Below are 18,581 nucleotides of genomic sequence, written 5' to 3' on the forward strand. Positions count from 1 at the left end.
ACCGACGGGGGGGGGGCGGATATCCGCCCCCCCTGAGGTTTTTCGCGAATAGCGGGAAAACTGTGGCGCGTAGCGCCGCGAAATTTGGTATGACTATTCCCTTATCAATTTTACACATGGTGTGCAAGTTTGAACCTCCTACCTTTCAAGGTCAGGTCACCAGGTCACTTTGAATGACCCAACCTCAAGTCACTTTTTTGCAACTTTGTCACCGTGCCAGAGCTACAGTAGATGTCGGAGGCCTTTGAAAGTCGCAGGATGTTATTAGGTCATTAGTAGCTACAATTTGTATATCTCGGAATTTTGATATCGGTGACCTAAGGTCAGGTCAATTTCGCGACCTCCCCATTATAAGTCAATGGGGGAAAAATCAACTCCCTGTTTTTACCACTAAAACGGGTCGGAATGGCCCCATATACCATACATGACTTCATATACGATCAACCTTCACTACCTTGAGGTCTGTTTTGCTGTTGGGCAGCTGTGAGGTCATGTGACGTCATCAAAGGTCACCAAAGGTTTTTGGCCAATAACTCCGTACAGGAACAAGATACAGGCGCGTGGATGGTCTCATTGTGTTCAGCTCGTCAAGACGCATCGAATGATATACATGATGACCTCGAGGTCACGTGACCTGAGGTCAACCTTTGACCTTGACCTTTCGAGGTCAACATATATATCATTCGATGCGGATTGACGAGAGGATCACGATGATGCCCTTAGTTTGTTCCTATCTTGACTAATTCGAAAGTTATTCGAGAAAAACTCTCTCCATATTTAGCGCCGCCATTTTGACTTTTTCGACCCCTGTGACGTCATCTTTGACCTGACCTGAAAATGACCTTAGTAAAAATTGTAGATCTTGACCGTGCGTATCCGATGCCGTTTACCGCTTGTCGCTATCTTGCTTCGTTCTCGAGATCTCAGGGGGGGGGGCGGTCATCCGCCCCCCCCCGTCGGTACTAAGTTGGCGCAGACCCCCGTCGGTGCGCGGGTTAAGTTATTGAGATGCGATTGCTAAAAACACAGTTTTTTTTTAGGACCTCGGAGCTGTGACGTCCAAAGAGAGGTGACAAGTATAGCGCATTGTGGCCACCTTTTACTGTCCCACTCCTTCATCTTCGCCTCCACCCTACGTCTCCTTATCGGAACTGCCCCCCCCCCCCCCCCCCGCCACCAGCAGGCACAGTACGCCAACTTTATATAGATAATTTCACATTCCCAATATACTTTTTAAAGCAAAGTAAAAATAGGTAGGAGCGTTCTTATCGGTAGTGTCGGGGCACGCACGGGGACGCGCCGAGACGCGCTATGCGGTGGAGTCGGCGCCCAGCAGCGGGCGGCGGCCGGGGATCAGGTGGCCCGGCGCGGGTCAGTCGCCGACCGGAGACGCGGGCTGCGGCGTAGGTACTTGTACCGACTTAGTTAACGACTGCTGTTAAAGACTACTTTTTGCTGTTGACTACATTTTGCGCATCAACTTTTCGCGCACCTATTAACTATTTGCTTGTTGACTTTTTGTGTGTTGACTTTGAGCGTCTTGACTTTTCAGCATGTTGACTTTTAGCGTGTTGACTTTTAGCATGTTGACCTTTCGCGTGTTGACTTTTAGCGTGTTGACTTTTTGCGTGTTGACTTTTTGCGCGTTGACATTTTGCGTGTTGACTTTATGCGTGTTGACTTTTAGCGTGTTGACTTTTAGCGCGTTGACTTTTTGACATGTCGGCTTTTTGTCTCTTTGACATTATGTCTTTTGACTTCTTGCGTGTTGACTTTTGGCTTGTTGACTTCTGGCGTGTTGACTTTTTGGCAGGTTGACTTTTTGCTCATTTGACATTTTGTCCTTTGACTTCTTGCGATGTTGACTTTCTGTCTGTTGACTTAATGTCCTTTGACTTTTTATCCGTTTACTTTTAACGTTTTGACTTTTCATCCGGGAATCGCGTAGAACGGGCTTATGGAGATATTCGAAACGCCCTACGCTGGTCACCATAAAGTTGTGTACCAAGAGGATGCTTTTTCTTCTTATAAGGGGCATCACGCAAGCTGTAAGAATCCGACACGGGGAGGCGATGCCAGAACAATACAATTGCATGCTTATATGGATGCGGCAATGCACATGCTGGTCGCCTCCATTCACCTATCTTAGGCAGCCATTTTGTCATACATACCTATCGGTGCCCAGTGCCTGTCAGGACCGGGGTACACTGATACGCCGGGTGCCCCCTGCTTCCGGTGCCCGTCACTCATGTCAGTAGGCGTTGTCACTATCGGTAGCGGTGCAGCCCCCGTCGGCGCGGCTCACTATCGGGTCGGGGCGGCCGGGCGGCGCCGGCGAAGTCCCCCCTCCCGCCGTCCGCCCCGACCTCTGCAGCGGCGACGCTCCCGACCTCTGCAGCGGCGCGGCGCCCGGGCGGCGGGCGAAATCCCCCGCGCCGTCCTCCCCGACCTCTGCCACCCCGTATACGACCGCCACGGCGCACGTCACGCGCACAGGGAAGCAGTAGGGAATGTCGCCAAATAGCAGGGCGTCACCAATTAGCCTCACCGTATGTAATACGCGGGATAATGACCGCCTTTGGCTACTCTGGTGAGCGCGCGGCACTGTGGACGCTGGTGGGCGTGTGCTGAGCGCGGGCGGGTGCCCACGCTAATGTAGTGCGCTGGGTGAATACGTGGACTCCCAGAGCGCCACGGATTCCAGAGCCGGTACCGGGCCGTGGCGGAGGGCAGAGGTAAACTCCCGGCGGCGCACGGGCCAGACGACCACACACAGACACACCGAGAGCGACGAGGCGCGGTGGCGGATGAACGTGAATACACGAGTGAATTGAGTGAATCGCCAAGCAGCCCTCGCACTACCGACCCTCAGTCCCACGCCTCCAGTTGTGTACATACTAACATTTACGATCGAATATCCATCCCACTAATTCATACATATATTGCTGCGATCCGGCGCTCGGCGGGCCCGGTGGCGCGGTTGTAGCTGTACTCTGAGCCATCCACGTCCTCTCAGTGCATTCACGTGAAACTGGTAACTTTATTGACAACTCATTTACACGATTAACGGTAGGGGAGTTTGATCGAGAAAAGGGGCGGGGCGGGACAGGGAGGGGGAGGGGATGGGAAGCGGGCGAGCGGCTCCCGAGGGCGCGGCGCACCCTACTGCATAGCTGGCCGGCCCGCGACCGCAGTGGGCGCCACAGAACGCAACGCAACTCACGCTGAACGAACGCGCCGCACACACAGATAACTAGGTCTGAACTCATATACACAGCCGGCGGCCGGAGCGGGACGGGGCGCGGGCGCACCCGGGACGCCGCGCCACCAACCACTCGGACGCGCCCCGCGACTTCGTCACCGCCGCCGCCGCCGTTTGGCACATCCGTGTGCAAAAATATGGGAGTGTCTCGGGTACCGTCCCTGAGGGCGGCGCGGGCGACCCAGCGGCGGCGCCCCGAGGCGCGCCTCACATACAGCCTACTCTACAACAGCGTCAAGGTGTGTGGTGAGGGTGCGGCGCTCCGTGCAGGCCGCACCGCCGACTAGACACTGGAATGGGGCGGCGAGCGAGCGAGCGCCGGCGCGCCCGGCCGACCGCGCCCTCATCGCACGTCCGAAATGTTGACCGACGAGCCGAATATCTTCTGCAGCTCCTCCTCGTAGTTTTCCATCTCGCGCTTCATGACATCCATGCAGGGGCCGAGCAGGCGCTCGAACGCCTCGCGGTCGAGGAAAGCCAGTCGCACGTCGCCGACCGCGTAGGCCGAGGCGGCGCGCGGGTTCTTGGTGATGAGCGCCAGCTCGCCCAGGTAGCCGCCCTTCTCGATGACGTTTATCTGGCGGCGAAAGGCGCCAGGGTCACCGGCGCACACTGACGGCGAAAGGCGCCAGTGTCACCGGCGCACACTGACCAGCACAACAGATTCGACGGGAAGTCGTCTCGAGAACAAACCGCAGTTCCTTTAACCGTGTGCCTTCAGCTTTGCATACACCGTGCAATGGATAATCGAGCGTTTCCGAGCCAAGAATGGGAGCTGTCCGTCGCAGTCCGGTACCGGGAGCAAACACCGGACGGCTGGCGAACAACAGCGCCGCCTATAAAACTGGGCTACATGAACAAGTAAATGCGTATGAGGAACGGAATTTCCTGTTCGCTCACCATTGCAGTCCGTGTACCTTATTTCGCATTTACTCTATTCATGTAACCCCGGTCTATAAGTCAGGCATTAAACCTCGCACAGCCTTGGATTCAATTTAGTTGCTTCGGGACCAAATATTACGCCTTGGCAAAGATATGGACAGTGGATACCCTATTTTCTCATCTATTTTCACCCAACAATGAACTTTCGTCTGTATGCCCAAGCATGCAATGCGGTAACCCCACCACTTTCGGGACTTTGTATTATACGAGTATGCAGCTCTGTAGCTCCAACGTCATGACACAAAGGACCAGCCAGTTGGGGAACGCCTTAGGGTGCGACCCCTGCCTCTGTCCGACCGCTGCGCGGCACGTACCGCGGCTCCCCCTCCCCCCTCCCCCGGATCACGGCACAATGCCGCCGCCGCCGCCGGCGCGCACAAATAAACGCCCGGCTGTGTATTATCTCAGACGAGCCCGGCTGCGCAGGAGCCGGCCGGCAGCGGCGTCCGTCCGTTCACACACTGTATCGGGGCCGACAGGTCCGGCCGGCGAACTCGGGCGTCAAACATTATCTTGGCCATCCGCTTTTGCACAATGTCTGTTTTACTAGGTAAAAAAATGGATGCTTATAATTGAGATGGGCATAGACTTTGCAATAAATTGAGCCAAATTTCTTTTTAGCCTAACGAATGTGACATTTCAACAAAGGCATTTACACCGTAAGAAGTTGTAAAATCTATCCCTTTGAAACATTTTATTTTCACTTCGTTAGCCTGTCCGAACTAACTATTACATATATTAAAAAAAACACGAGTTATTGAACATTATGGTTCAAATCTGTAGCACAGTTTATGGAAAAGGTTCCTCATTCGTTGCAATTCTCGTTAGTGCGTGGATCAGAGTCCCCCCGCCCGGCTCACCTGGACCTCCGCCTGTCCGTGCTCGGTGCGTGTGATGCGCACGGTGCCCTCCTCGACAAAGTACATGCCGTCCGCCTCGTCGCCCTGCTCGATGATGAGCTCCCCGTCGGTGAAGGTGCGCGGCACCAGCGCGTCGGCCAGGTTCATCCGCTCGTACGGCTGCCGGCACGACCGAGACCAGTCAGAGGGGGCGGCGGGGCCAGTCAGAGGGGGCAGCGGGGCCAGCCCGAGTCGGGGAGAGGACCGGGCAGGGGGCGGCGGGGCCAGTCAGAGCAGGGGAGAGGACCGGGCAGGGGGCGGCGGGGCCAGTCAGAGCAGGGGAGAGGACCGGGCAGGGGCCAGTCCGAGCCGGGGAGAGGCCAGTCCAAACCGGGGAGAGGACCGGGCAGGGGCCAGCCCGAACCGGGGAGAGGCCAGTCCAAACCGGGGAGAGGACCGGGCAGGGGCCAGTCCGAGCCGGGGAGAGGACCGGCCCGCCCGGGATTCACTGCTCCAGGGACATCCTCCGACCCAGCCGTCCCAGCGAATCCCGCCTTTATATGAACCGAAACATCACTAATCAAGTATTTCGTTTCAAAGAACTTATTGCATGCTGCAGCAGAAGTTTGTGGTACCTACCAGAAAGAAATATGATTCCGCATCAGCGATGTCATGCAAAACCTCTCTAACGCGGGTAACAAAAACACCATGCTAAAGAGATATTGACTTTCACCGTAACAAATACCTACCAATTCAATCAAACGAAAAGCCAACATCGATATGACTTTATCTCGGTGCCAACAATAGTCCGAACATGCATAAATACATGGGCATTTCCTACACAAGCATTCATGCCGATCCGTGTGACGTGCAGATTGATAAGCCATTTGCATAAGTTGAGATGGAGCGTAATTCTGGATCAGTCAATATTTGCCCTCAGTAACCGCCCATAGCCGGGGTAGCTACTGAACGCAGCTCAGACAATATTAGGCGATACTCGTGCTCAGTTACCGCCCATAGCGACGCCAGGTCCAGTGCGAAAAGGGCTCCTAGGACATCCCAGGGCACGTATGATGAGGACAATTTGGAGTCAATAGCTATTCGAGTTCAATCAAGGCGATGGGTTTATCGGGCGGTCCTAAGACAGCCCACAGAAAAACTCAGCGCTCCACTTTCACGGATACGTTAACAGAAATGCCTCAGAGGGTGCAAGTCAGCCGAGCCCCTCCCTCCGGCCACGCGGGCAGCTCTGCGCGGTGTCCGAGCGCTACCAGACCGTCACCGTTCACCCGGAGCGCCGCCGGGGCGGGGTGCGGTGCCGGGCCGCGGTGCGGTGACACGGCGCTGCTGCCGGCGGGTCTGAATGGCCCGGTGACGCCGGCCGGACGCCGCCGGCGCGCAACTGGGCGGATCCGGCGCCGCCGCTCGATGGGCCATCATTGACGACATTACCTGACACGATACACATCCTGATACAATAGAGCAGCACGCCGACCGACCATCGCCGGCCCGCCGGCCGCAGACACGGTCTCTGTGGCCACTACCGGGAACGATACAAGGAGAGTTCTACGAGGACACATCATTAATATCATATATTCCGCCGGTTCTGGCTGTCAATGCATTGGTCGCTTTACCTCGGACGTGGCTCCAAAGACAAACGATTATGGGAAGCGCATGGTCGCATATCTTCGCCTTGAGAATGCCGAGTCGCCCAGAGAATCGCTTTCCATCGAGACGCTCATTACTTCATCATAAGTACAATGCCAAACGGCGATCTCTCATAGTGGTAGTTTTACACAAAGTTAAAGAAATAGAATCTCTTCTCGCCTGCCTTACGCCCATCGAGCTTGTTGCGCAGGAGCCGACAGTGGCCGTCAATTTGAGAAATTCCAGCATGTAGTCCGAAGAATTTAGAAACCACTAGCCAATAGGAGAGGTATTGGCCATCGCACCCATTAGTCTTGTACTCACTGGCTCAGACTATTGGGGAAGATACAGCCCAACACGTATCAGTTGGAGCGACTCGATGCCGAGCTCTCACCACCAGAGTCCCACCACGCCCAGAGCAGGAGGCCGACCGGGCCACGGACGCAGCGGCCGAGGTCTGCAGTCGCCGGTCCACAGCCGCCGGGGTCTGCAGTCGCCGGTCCACAGCGGCGGCCGGGGTCTGCAGTCGCCGGTCCACAGCCGCCGGGGTCTGCAGTCGCCGGTCCACAGTCACCGGGGTCTGCAGTCGCCGGTCCACAGCCGCCGCCGGGGTCTGCAGTCGCCGGTCCACAGCCGCCGGGGTCTGCAGTCGCCGGTCCACAGCGGCCGGGGTCTGCAGTAGCCGGTCCACAGTCACCGGGGTCTGCAGTCGCCGGTCCACAGCGGCGGCCGGGGTCTGCAGTCGCCGGTCCACAGTCACCGGGGTCTGCAGTCGCCGGTCCACAGCCGCCGGGGTCTGCAGTCACCGGTCCACAGCCGCCGGCGCGGCCATCACACCCAGCAGGGCCGCTGCCGCGGGTGTGTGTGCACGCACCGGTCATGTATGGACTGCATCTAGCGCTGAGCTGAAGGAGTACGGCCATCTCTGGGGCCCGCGGCGGTCAGAATAGCTGGAGAGATATGCCGTCAAACTGCTGGACCGAGGACCAGCCGTATATTATGCTGCTGTACCGAAGACTTGCCGTAAGTCATACTGCTGGACCGAGGAGCTGCCGTCAAATACGCTGCTGGACCGAGGAGCTGCCGTCAAATACGCTGCTGGACCGAGGAGCTGCCGCCATACTGCTGGACCGAGGAGCTGCCGTCATATGTACTGCTGGACCGAAGAGCTGCCGCCATACTGCTGGACCGAGGAGCTGCCGTCAAATACGCTGCTGGACCGAGGAGCTGCCGCCATACTGCTGGACCGAGGAGCTGCCGTCAAATACGCTGCTGGACCGAGGAGCTGCCGCCATACTGCTGGACCGAGGAGCTGCAGTCAGTTATACAGCCGGAGACCTGCCGTCAGTTATACAGCAGGACAGACCTGCTGTCCTTTACACCGCTGGACCAAGGTCAGCACAGCAGGGAGACCTGCTGTCAGCTGTCAGCACAGCTAAAGACCTGCTGTCAGCACAACTGGAGAGCTGCCTGTCAGTCGCAGCAGCTAGAGACCCGCCTCACTGCCAGACCAAGATAAGAGCGGCAGCTAAAAGCCTGCCGTCAGCACAGCTGGACAGAGGAGCTGCCGCCAGTCGCACTGCTGGACAGACTGACCGCCCAGTCACCTGCACACCACTGGGACCCGCCATCCCCGCAACGGTCCGCCAGCCATCTGCTGCTCCTGACGCTCGCGAGGTCCAGTTGTATCCGTGGACCGGACCAGTCACCTGGGCCACTAGTTTTCGATCGCGAGGTGCTCACTCGGGGGGAGGGGGGGGGGCTCAATGGACACGCGCACGTCGCGTTTGTCATTTATGTTCTGAATTGCTATGCGCACACAATGGGGACGCCCTCTGGAGAGGCCTTGAAAACGGTGCGCCCCAGAAGACAGTGAGATTCAGGTACAACAGTTTCGCCCGCCTAGAGCAACGACGAACGTTTAGGAGGGGAGGAGCACGGAAGAGGCAAAAGTTCATATTGTTGGACTGAGGTAAAAGTTAAAAGTGTTGGTGTTAAACTGTAAGTATACCTACACAGCAGCCACAATGGAGGCGGAGTTGGAAGTGGTATTCTGGTTGATTGATCTAAATTCTTAATTCTAACGTTTAGTTAGGAGGCTAAAATTTGCAACTAAAATGTGCTATTTAATGCTGAACCAGGCCTGTCTAGAATAAGTTGATGGGTAAAGACATAGGTAATATCCCCTTTCAGAGCGTATCAATGTCATACTTGATCAGTTCGTCGGCAAAATACTGCTCAGTTTCCCATCGTACGGTACGCACCTCGAGAGCCTTAAGCATTGGCACCGTCTCCAGCAGCGACTCGTACATTTTCCGCTTCTTGAAGGCGTTCTTCAGCACGATACGCCGGAACGTCTGCCGGTCCATGGCCCACAGCGAGCCCTCCTCGTCCGCCTGGAGCACGGCGCGGGGCATGTCAGCGCACAGAGCACACAGTGGGTACATCAGCACACGGCATGTCAGCGCACAGCACAGCACGGGGCATGTCAGCACACAGGAGTAGGACAGCACGGGGTATGTCAGCACAGAGCACGGCGCGGGGTATGCCAGCACACAGGGGACAGCGCGGGGCATGTCAGCACAGAGCACAGCGGAACCCACCGGCACACAGAGCACAGCGCGGGGCATATCAGCGCACAGAGCACACAGTGGGTACATCAGCACACGGCATGTCAGCGCACAGCACAGCACGGGGCATGTCAGCACACAGGAGTAGGACAGCACGGGGTATGTCAGTACAGAGCACGGCGCGGGGTATGCCAGCACACAGGGGACAGCGCGGGGCATGTCAGCACAGAGCACAGCGGAACCCACCGGCACACAGAGCACAGCGCGGGGCATATCAGCGCACAGAGCACACAGTGGGTACATCAGCACACGGCATGTCAGCGCACAGCACAGCACGGGGCATGTCAGCACACAGGAGTAGGACAGCACGGGGTATGTCAGTACAGAGCACGGCGCGGGGTATGCCAGCACACAGGGGACAGCGCGGGGCATGTCAGCACAGAGCACAGCGGAACCCACCGGCACACAGAGCACAGCGCGGGGAATGTCAGTGCACTGAGCACGGCGCGGGGTATGTCAGCGCACAGGGGACAGTGGAACCCATCAGCACACAGCGGGAGCCCACCAGGACAAAATATCCGTCAGCACACAGAGCATAACGTGATCTATCGGCACACAATAGTCATCAGCACTACATTACTCAGCACAGAGATCAAAGCAGGATCCCATCAGCACGCACACAGCACAGCGGGATCTGTCGGTCAACTCAGAGTCGTCAGCACACAAGCCACAGCGGAAGCGCATTTGGTGTCGACGACCGACGCTATGACGGCTCTGTTCAGCCAGCGCAGGGTTTCAGCAGGAGCATGTCTAACTGAAACCTCACGCCAGGGAGGGACAGTCAGTGAGGAACGTGTGAATGCGGCGGACGTGGACTGACGGCGCCGCCCGGTCGGCTGCTCGTCACACTGTCAGCGAGACGGTCCGGCCGGGAGCACCGCACCCAGCTGCCTCTCCGGGCCACAGGCCACACCAACATGGAAACGGACCCGCGCACCCAGAGATTACAAATAACGCCCGATCAACGGAACGGACGGATAACGCCCCGTCGGACACATTCGCTACGGGCGGAAAACGGTAACCAGCCAGACAACTGAGTCGACACCGGGTTTTACCAGCATTGGCGGCGACTACGGCCATCGTGCTTATGCGCCACACTATTCCGAATAACCAAAACAGAAGTCGCTGACAGGAAAACGCTCCACGAACCTGAAAAATGTCTAATTTCACCCTTAACCGGACTCACATCACATAGACTCTCATATAAGGTCTTGGACAAATAAAAGATTTCGGCCTCTAATCGCACGAGAAAGAACGAGTCACGCTACTGTAACAGCCTGGGCTGCAGCAAGTTGGTCTGTGCGTGAAACAGCACGGCCCGGTGGCTCGTTGAGCCGCCGCTGGAATCTCACAGTGATTGTGGCCGCCCGGGGCATGTTGTACATGAGCGCCAGCTCGCCGAAGCTGCCCTTGTTGTCGTAGCTGCCGACCTTCTTCGGCTCGGCGCTGTCGTCCATCTTGACGTAGATGCTGTACCGGCCGCTGTAACAGAGACCAGGCGGCGTGTCAACAATGGGGCAGCACACGCACGCTGACATGTATTAGGTAGGGTTCTGTTCATGCGCAGGGGTGGATCAAGCACGTCAGGCTGAGCTCCGCTATCATGGCGTTGACATGCTGACCGCATAGAGAGACATTGACTCCAGCGAAGGCATTTTACCCACATGATGCGGCAGCTATGCAACAGTCAATAAAGAAATATTGGGTCCACATCAACCTAAAGCAATTTTCCCCCTAAAACGAAGCGATGCGCTCTATCAGTTCTAATTCAGCCATTTTAACAGCAGGAAGATCAGCGTTCTAGCGTTGCCAATCCGTCTGCTCAGAAACCTGTAGCCAATACCGCTGGTATCAAAAAGCGTCCCTCTGGCCGCCAATATCCGGTCTCTGTGTTTCGGACAAAGGGCGCACGGCAGTGGAACCGGCGCCCGTCGGCCGCCGTGGCCGCCGCAGAGCGCCATATTGCTGGGCACGTGGACAATAGCCGTCTGGTTTTACTGCGATCTGCGGAGAGCCGGCCGGCTGGACGGCGGCGGCGGCGCGGCTCCGATCAGACCGGGCGGGCCACCGCCGTGCACCGGGTCACAGCAGTGTGTGACGGTACACGGTACCAGACCGGGCGGGTCACAGCAGTGCACCGTCGGGCACCAGGTCACAGCAGTGTGTGACGGTACACGGTACCAGACCGGGCGGGTCACAGCAGTGCACCGCCGGGCACCGGGTCACAGCAGTGCACCGCCGGGCACCGGGTCACAGCAGTGTGTGACGGCATCAGACCGGGCGGGCCACAGTAGTGCACCGGCGGGCCACCGCCGTTCACCGGGTCACAGCAGCGTGTGACGGCACACGGCAGCGTGCATGTCTGACATTTTAGGCAGACACAGGCTCAACGCTATTCTCTCACGCATGAGCGAACATAATGCACATGCTGGTGGGGTGACAGGCTCATCCAATCCCATTAGCCGTTGGGCCTTGCGAGACGGGTAGCCTGCAGTGTGTGGGAGGCTAATGCATAACAGTGACCTGTACCGTGTCAACCGTGATGACATTTACAAATAATTCCCAAAAACGACATTCACGAGGTAGCTGGAAATGAGATCTATTCGGCCCTGTTCAAACTTTGTAAAGCGACATCGGTTTAAGCCAGTCACAAAACCTCCAAGAAAATTGGCAGTTTTCGAGTTTGCTTATTAGCCTAATTAAGCTTAACATACCAATTGGAGCGTTCCTCGCCAAATGCTAGCCACCATTAAAACAGTGAGGTCAATAGCAAAGTCTAATTAGGGGACATGAGCTTGGCCGGACTGGCTGGAAGTTTGGATCGCCTGTTATCGTTCCCTGTCCCGACGGGAAACCGGCGGAACGGGAGACATTCTCAAACATTCAATTCAAGGGAAATAGGAGAGACACCACCGTACGATACGAGTGAATGTATGTGAGTGATGCCGTCCTCCCGCAGCCACTGGGGAAGCCGAGAATGTATAGGACGGGGTCCTCCCGCCGTCACTGGGGAAGTCGAGAATGTATAGGACGGTGTCCGCCCGCCGTCACTGGGGAAGCCGAGAATGTATAGGACGGGGTCCTCCTGCAGTCACTGGGGAGTGGGGAAGCCGAATGTATAGGACGGTGTACTCCCGCAGTCACTGGGGAAGTGCGAGATTTTCCCGCCGTTAGGTACTGGGGAAAAGGAAACGCTTAATGACACACATACGCTATCATTACCGCTATCATACCATGACCTGCAAAGTGGCCCGTGTAGATCATAAAACGATTGCCGACTTTCTTTCGAAAATCGTCTGCAGTCCTGCACTTTGTGGCCAGAGGGCCGAGAAGACGCTAGAGCAGCTTCACTTGAGGCCCCATTCGGAGTTGACAGGGGACCAAAAGCCTAAAGTGCTGGTCCGAAAACTCGAAATTCTCTAGTCATGCACTGTGACTGGCGTCCCGCCACCAGTCGGGTCTCCAGCGCAGACCCCTGTTCGGCGGCGGCCGCCGGGGAGCGGCCGACTGCCGGCGCTGACCACCGGCAGGTCATCTTAACCCAATGACGCTCATCCTTTCCAAGCGATCAAAGGGAGTGGCCGTCTCGGACTGTGACTGCCTGTCGTTTATGCAGCGCCAGTGGAATAATGATGGCGGGGCCGGCTGGCGCGCCGCCCGTCGGAGCTGCGCAGCGGCCGGCGGCGCGCCGTCTACCGGCGGCGGCGCCATCGACCGCGGCGCCGCGCCGCCGTGGGCCGGGCTGCGCGGCCCGCTCTCGGGCGGCCACCTGGGGGCGGCGGCCGTCCGCCGACCGGAGGCCGGTCCGGCTCAGCACGGCCCGGGGCCGTCCCCGGCGGCGGCGGCGGCCGTGGCAGCCCCTCAGGTGCGCGCCGCCGCCGCCGCCGCCGCCGCCGGCCTCTCGCTAATTCGGCCGCTCTCCCGACGATCGATGTCGCCACGGCGTGACGTCACCGTGACACAGCGTGACGTCACCGCCACACCATGCGTTTTCAGCGGGCGCGGCCGCCGCGCGACAGCTGGCATGCAAAGTAATCAATAGTGGCACGGCGAGGAGTGAGACGGGCCGGCCGATGGCGGCGCCGGGCCCGTCCCAGACAGGTACGAGGGCGCCGACCGTCAGTAACAGGCAGAATGCTACCGACACCTGCACCGGATGGAAGACATACAATCACACACCCCATATGCCGTACAAAGGACGCAGCTCAGCGCACAGACGGCCCGGCCGAATGGAGCTCACACGACGTCAGACACACCGGCACGTCGTAATCGAAACCAGCTATCGGAAAATCGCCAGATAAAGCGATGGTCGTCATGAGGCCACAAGGCGGCGGTTGATGGGCTCAAAACCCCAACGAGCGGGGCGGGATATCAAGGTGGATTCGTAACGCTGGACGTCGGCAGTGCAGCAGCTTTCAGCAGATCCCGAGCGCTGTCGGAACTGAAGTAATTGATTCATTAGTAACATCTGACCACTCCTCACTGACATAAATAAGCACGCCCATCCCAAAAGCTCCTCCAACTCATTCAAATCGGAGATATTCCTACCCAGAAATGACATAAAAAATGTACCAGGTACAGCCTACAAACAGTACGGCGGTTTCGAAGCGTTGGAAGCAGTGAAGGAGTCCGCCACAGGCCCGCGGGACGAACGGGCCAAGCGGTTATTAGGGTGAGCTCGGGCCATACCCCACCGAACTGGTGGACTAGGGGCCACCTCGTGTGACCGAGCCGCTGCCCCGCTGAGCACAGCGCTGAGCACAGGCCGTGTCGCCCTGAGCTCACAGATTGAGCGGCTACCCAGCTGAGCACAGCGCTGAGCACAGGCCGTGTCGCCCTGAGCTCACGGATTGAGCCGCTACCCCGCTGAGCACAGCACTGAGCACAGGCCGTGTCGCACTGAGCTCACGGATTGAGCGGCTACCCCGCTGAGCACAGCGCTGAGCACAGGCCGTGTCGCACTGAGCTCACGGATTGAGCGGCTACCCCGCTGAGCACAGCGCTGAGCACAGGCCGTGTCGCACTGAGCTCACGGATTGAGCGGCTACCCCGCTGAGCACAGCGCTGAGCACAGGCCGTGTCGCACTGAGCTCACGGATTGAGCGGCTACCCCGCTGAGCACAGCGCTGAGCACAGGCCGTGTCGCACTGAGCTCGCGGATTGAGCGGCAGTACCCTGCTGAACCGACGTCAACCTATGTGCCCACCGAGCTGACGGACTGCGTGGCCACCAAGCCGAGCTCACCGATTGAGCGGCCGCCCAGAGTGACGGAGCGGCAGCCCTGCTGAGCTGCTGGACTGAGCGGCCGCCATGTGTGACCATGCGAAGGCCCGGCTCAGCTCAGGTTGCCGCGCTGAGCTCGCGTTACCCCCGCTGAGCTGGCGGACTGAGCGGCTATCCCGCTGAGCCGGCGGACTGAGCGGCTATCCCGCTGAGCTGGCGCCCGTGGCGGACTGTGAGCGGTGTAGCGGCGTCGCCGCACGGTCTTGCCGAATACCAGATTAGCGAGGAATTTAATCAAAAACCCGACTTTCAATAAACTGTTATTTATACCTATCAATGGGTAGGAAATTGTCCAAAGTTATCGGATAGAACCTTATTTTTAAGCCACTTTATCATTTGGGGACTTATATCCCTGCCGAAAGTAGACCCACGCTCCGGTTCCTGAAATCGGGCTATGGTACTGAGAAATATGTCCAGTTTTCAATGTAAATTTTACGGAAGCTTCGAGAAGATATATGAGAAAATAGCATATCACCGGATAGCACAATTCATGATGAAGCTGTTTCTGCTATCATGGTAGCTTTTCAATGAATGGTTTCTGAGTTTAATGAGTTAGAACAGGAGCCTTGCATGTGTATCGTTCTCACGATAGTATTTCATAAAGAAGTTGGAAAATGTCAAAATGGATAAAAATGGATATGACGAATAGGGCATGGCTGAACTCTCCTCACATTTCTGAACATAAGCGAGCAAGTTTCGGCTGCCACTTTTTGCCTATTTGCCGTCAATTCAGCTTTGAACATGTCTAGTCGGCCGCCCGGCGTGACCTGACCAAGGTCGGGGGCGGCGCGGCCGAACAGGCTCCAGCCTAATTAACTATACTCAAGCACACGGAATCGTGATTTCATGCACTCCTTGCAAGGTCCGATGCTTCACTTTTGCATTATTGGCCTTACGTGACGTCATTTATGACGTCACTAGGGTAATAAGAGTTTTTCGTCAATAACTTCCGATCAAATTGAGCTAGCGAGTCGGGAAAGCCACCAATGGACTCAGGAAGACCTGCCGAATCGAATGATCTGCAACATGACCTCCTTCGACCAACTTCGTGATCTGTAGGGGCTCTAACCTGACCTTGACCCGAGGTCAACACCTTAAGTTGACTTCAGCCGAACAAAAAGTATACCATTCGACGCACCTGAGCGAGGCGAACACGATGATGCCAAAATTGCGACTCTGCGGCATTTTTTCGCGAAGTTATTAATAAAAAACGAATCCGTGCCTTGGGCCACTTGACCTGACCTCAGAGGTCACAGGTTAACCAGAGACCTTAAAATCGGATACCAGTTGCTGCGTCTCGTAACGGCACACACGCTCGTTTTTTTTTCCGCGAGGCTCTAGTTTCATCAGGGGCGAAACAGCGGCGGGGGTCGTACCCCCCCCCCCCCCTCCTTCGGCCGGCGCGTATTTTGAAAACCAATAGGTCCGGCGAGGGGTAAATGTCAGTTTTGGAACCAGAGAACCATTTTCAGTGAATCCGAGCGGCGCTGGGATTAAATTCGCGCTAAACTGGTCTTCGGCCACACTGTGCGCCGGTCACAGCCGACGGCCGCCGCTGAGATAGGCGGCCGGTCCGCCGGCGCCCCCGCCAAGGCAGGCTGCCGGTCCGCGGCGCGGCTCCGGCGGGACACCTGTGGGCCGCGCTGCCCCGCCGGGTGCTGCGACTGGCGGCGCCCGCTCCACCCAGCGTGGTGGCGGTAAGACACCGGACTGCCGGCACTCCGAGCACTGCCGGCCGGCCCGCCTACGGGCCCAGCTGGGCTGATACCCTGCCGGGTGCCGCCGGTAGACACCCACGCCCGCCCGAGGGAGTCGTGAGCTGGTGAGCCACCGAGCGCCCCGTCCGCCGGCCGGCCCCAGCGCCGGGCCCGATCGGCCCTGCAGCCGGCAGCGAATGGCACGGGCCCGACCGGTTGTCTTCAATGGTCGATGGAGCCGGGCAGAGGTGCGCCCAGACGGTCTGGTCTGATCGATCTGCCGCGGCGCCGGTGGCCGGTCACCGGCCGGCCGACTCAGCGCTGCCGGCCGCAGTCGCTGTCACCTGGCCGCCGCCGGCGCCGGCCGCCCGGCCGGGAGCGGGCGCTCTGCCAGCCGGCCGGGTCCGCCATCGATCGCGGCCGCCGGCAGCTCCCGGCTCTCGGCGCCGGCACCGGCTCAGCGCGCCGCGCCGCACACCACCGCGCCCATGGACAATGCGTACCGCACTTCGTACATGCATGTTGCAAGTTGAACAACAAAAACAATGTGGGGTGTCAAAATAATATCAAGAACGCTAGAAGAGCCAACTATCAAATGTTCACTAATTGACATCTGTTAATGATGGTAATCTTTTTCTTTTTATTCGCAGTGCTCTTATAGTGGTGGTTATATCCAGTACGGCCCAAACAAACCTCCGTTAGCCTACTCGCTGCGTGGCGTACACAATATACCTATTCTGACAAGTCGTTTATCCTGTGCCGTCCAGTGGACCGACGATAGCACAAAATGATACGGCCCTCGCAGAACTCTCACCCATGACAATAAGCTAACAAGCAAATGCATCGGACAACGGCAGAACGTAGCTTTTCAAATTACGCTGATTCATTATTTGCTGGTTAAAATTCAACAAATTTTATGGTGATACCCAACTCGTCGTAGCTCCCTGTCCCGTAGCTCAGTTGGTAGAGCATCGGACTCCCGGTGGTGAGAGCCCGGGTTCGAGACACTCCGGCGCTCGATATTTGAGACTCCTGGCGGGGATGGCCTGCGGTTGGTGGGAGCAGCCGCAGCCAGTTGAAGTCAGTTTGAGTGGGACAGTCCGTGTCCGGCTTTGAAGGGCACGTTAAACTTTGGCATCTAAATTCTCCCGTTACCCGGAATTGCGCGATCGGACGGTAGGGGTCGGGGTCAACGCAACAAGCTCTGCTTAGCGTGGGCTCCGGCTCTGTCAATCCGTCCATTCAAACATTGGGCTCATGCCTGACGCCTCCGTGATCTAGACACTCTGTTGGTTGAGTAAAGGCCGATCGCCCACTGGTGGCAGTTCCTGCTCCTGGAACCACCCGCCACAGTGGGGTCACGACAGGAAAAAAAAAACAAAGAAGAACAAAAAAAAAATTGTTGAGACCATGACCGATGGTCCGTCCCCTTCGCTGGCTCGTCTCTGACTGTCCTATATCCCGCGCTCCCCTCGTGCCTCCCGCCCCAGCCCACCCGCTCCGCTTATCTCTCTCCCTCCCACGCTCCCTCCCTCTCCCTCGCTCTCTCCGGCATCTGTCTGCCCTCGCCCAACGCCTCTTAGCCGGGGGCCGCTAAGTTGCCATTGGGCTCATGCCTGACGCCTCCGTGATCTAGACACTCTGTTGGTTGAGTAAAGGCCGATCGCCCACTGGTGGCAGTTCCTGCTCCTGGAACCACCCGCCAAACCCCGCCAAACGGAGCGACCACGCAATAGGCCACGTAGCTAATTGTAAGCTCATAAGAGCTTCCACAGCCACTCGTAGTGTTCCCTAGAGATCGGGACCGGAACCATCCGGAGCGGTCTGCCCCCAAGGGCAGGAACCCGAGAGCTGGTCCAGCCCACTGTAAGCTCCCAAGAGCTCACAGCCACTCGCCATGCTCCCTTGAGCTCGCGAGGGGAAAACCTCCGTAGCAGTCTGCCCCCGGGGCAAGGAACTCCCAAGCTTAACCAGCCAACTGCAAGTTCCCAATTGAGCCCCCACAGCCACCTATCATACTCCCTTGAGCTGCACCAGGAAACGCCCGTAGCGGTCTGCCCCGAGGGCATTAAGCTCCCAAGAGCTCGCGCAGTCAAGTGGAGAGCTCCCGAGAGCTGCCACGGCCACCCGTCATGTTCCCTAGCTCGCGCAGGGGGGAAACACCCGAAGCGGCCTGTCCTTAAAGGCAGGAAGCTCCCGAGAGCTTGTTTAGCCAACTTTAAGCTCCCAAGAGCTCTCGCAAATCGCAGCCATCCGTGATCCTTTCTTGCGCTCCCTAGAG

At 57.7% G+C, this 18,581-nt stretch overlaps 1 protein-coding gene across 1 annotated transcript in view; it reads right to left on the reverse strand.

Annotated features, from left to right (window-relative positions):
* Positions 1–3,026: 3,026 nt before the first annotated feature.
* LOC122387895 (cAMP-dependent protein kinase type II regulatory subunit-like) overlaps positions 3,027–18,581 on the reverse strand; it is a 47,984-nt gene continuing 32,429 nt past the window's right edge. The window contains exons 6-9 of the mRNA XM_043378549.1: positions 10,673–10,802; positions 8,955–9,086; positions 5,065–5,223; positions 3,027–3,839 (exon numbers count right to left, since the gene is read on the reverse strand). Coding sequence (XP_043234484.1) covers positions 3,606–3,839; positions 5,065–5,223; positions 8,955–9,086; positions 10,673–10,802 — 655 coding nt within the window. The 3' untranslated portion in view covers positions 3,027–3,605. The remainder of the gene's footprint in view (positions 3,840–5,064; positions 5,224–8,954; positions 9,087–10,672; positions 10,803–18,581) is intronic.

This window comes from Amphibalanus amphitrite, unplaced genomic scaffold (assembly GCF_019059575.1).
Source record: "Amphibalanus amphitrite isolate SeventyFive unplaced genomic scaffold, NRLGWU_Aamphi_draft 000017F_arrow, whole genome shotgun sequence".
Classification (NCBI taxonomy): Eukaryota; Metazoa; Arthropoda; class Thecostraca; order Balanomorpha; family Balanidae; genus Amphibalanus; species Amphibalanus amphitrite.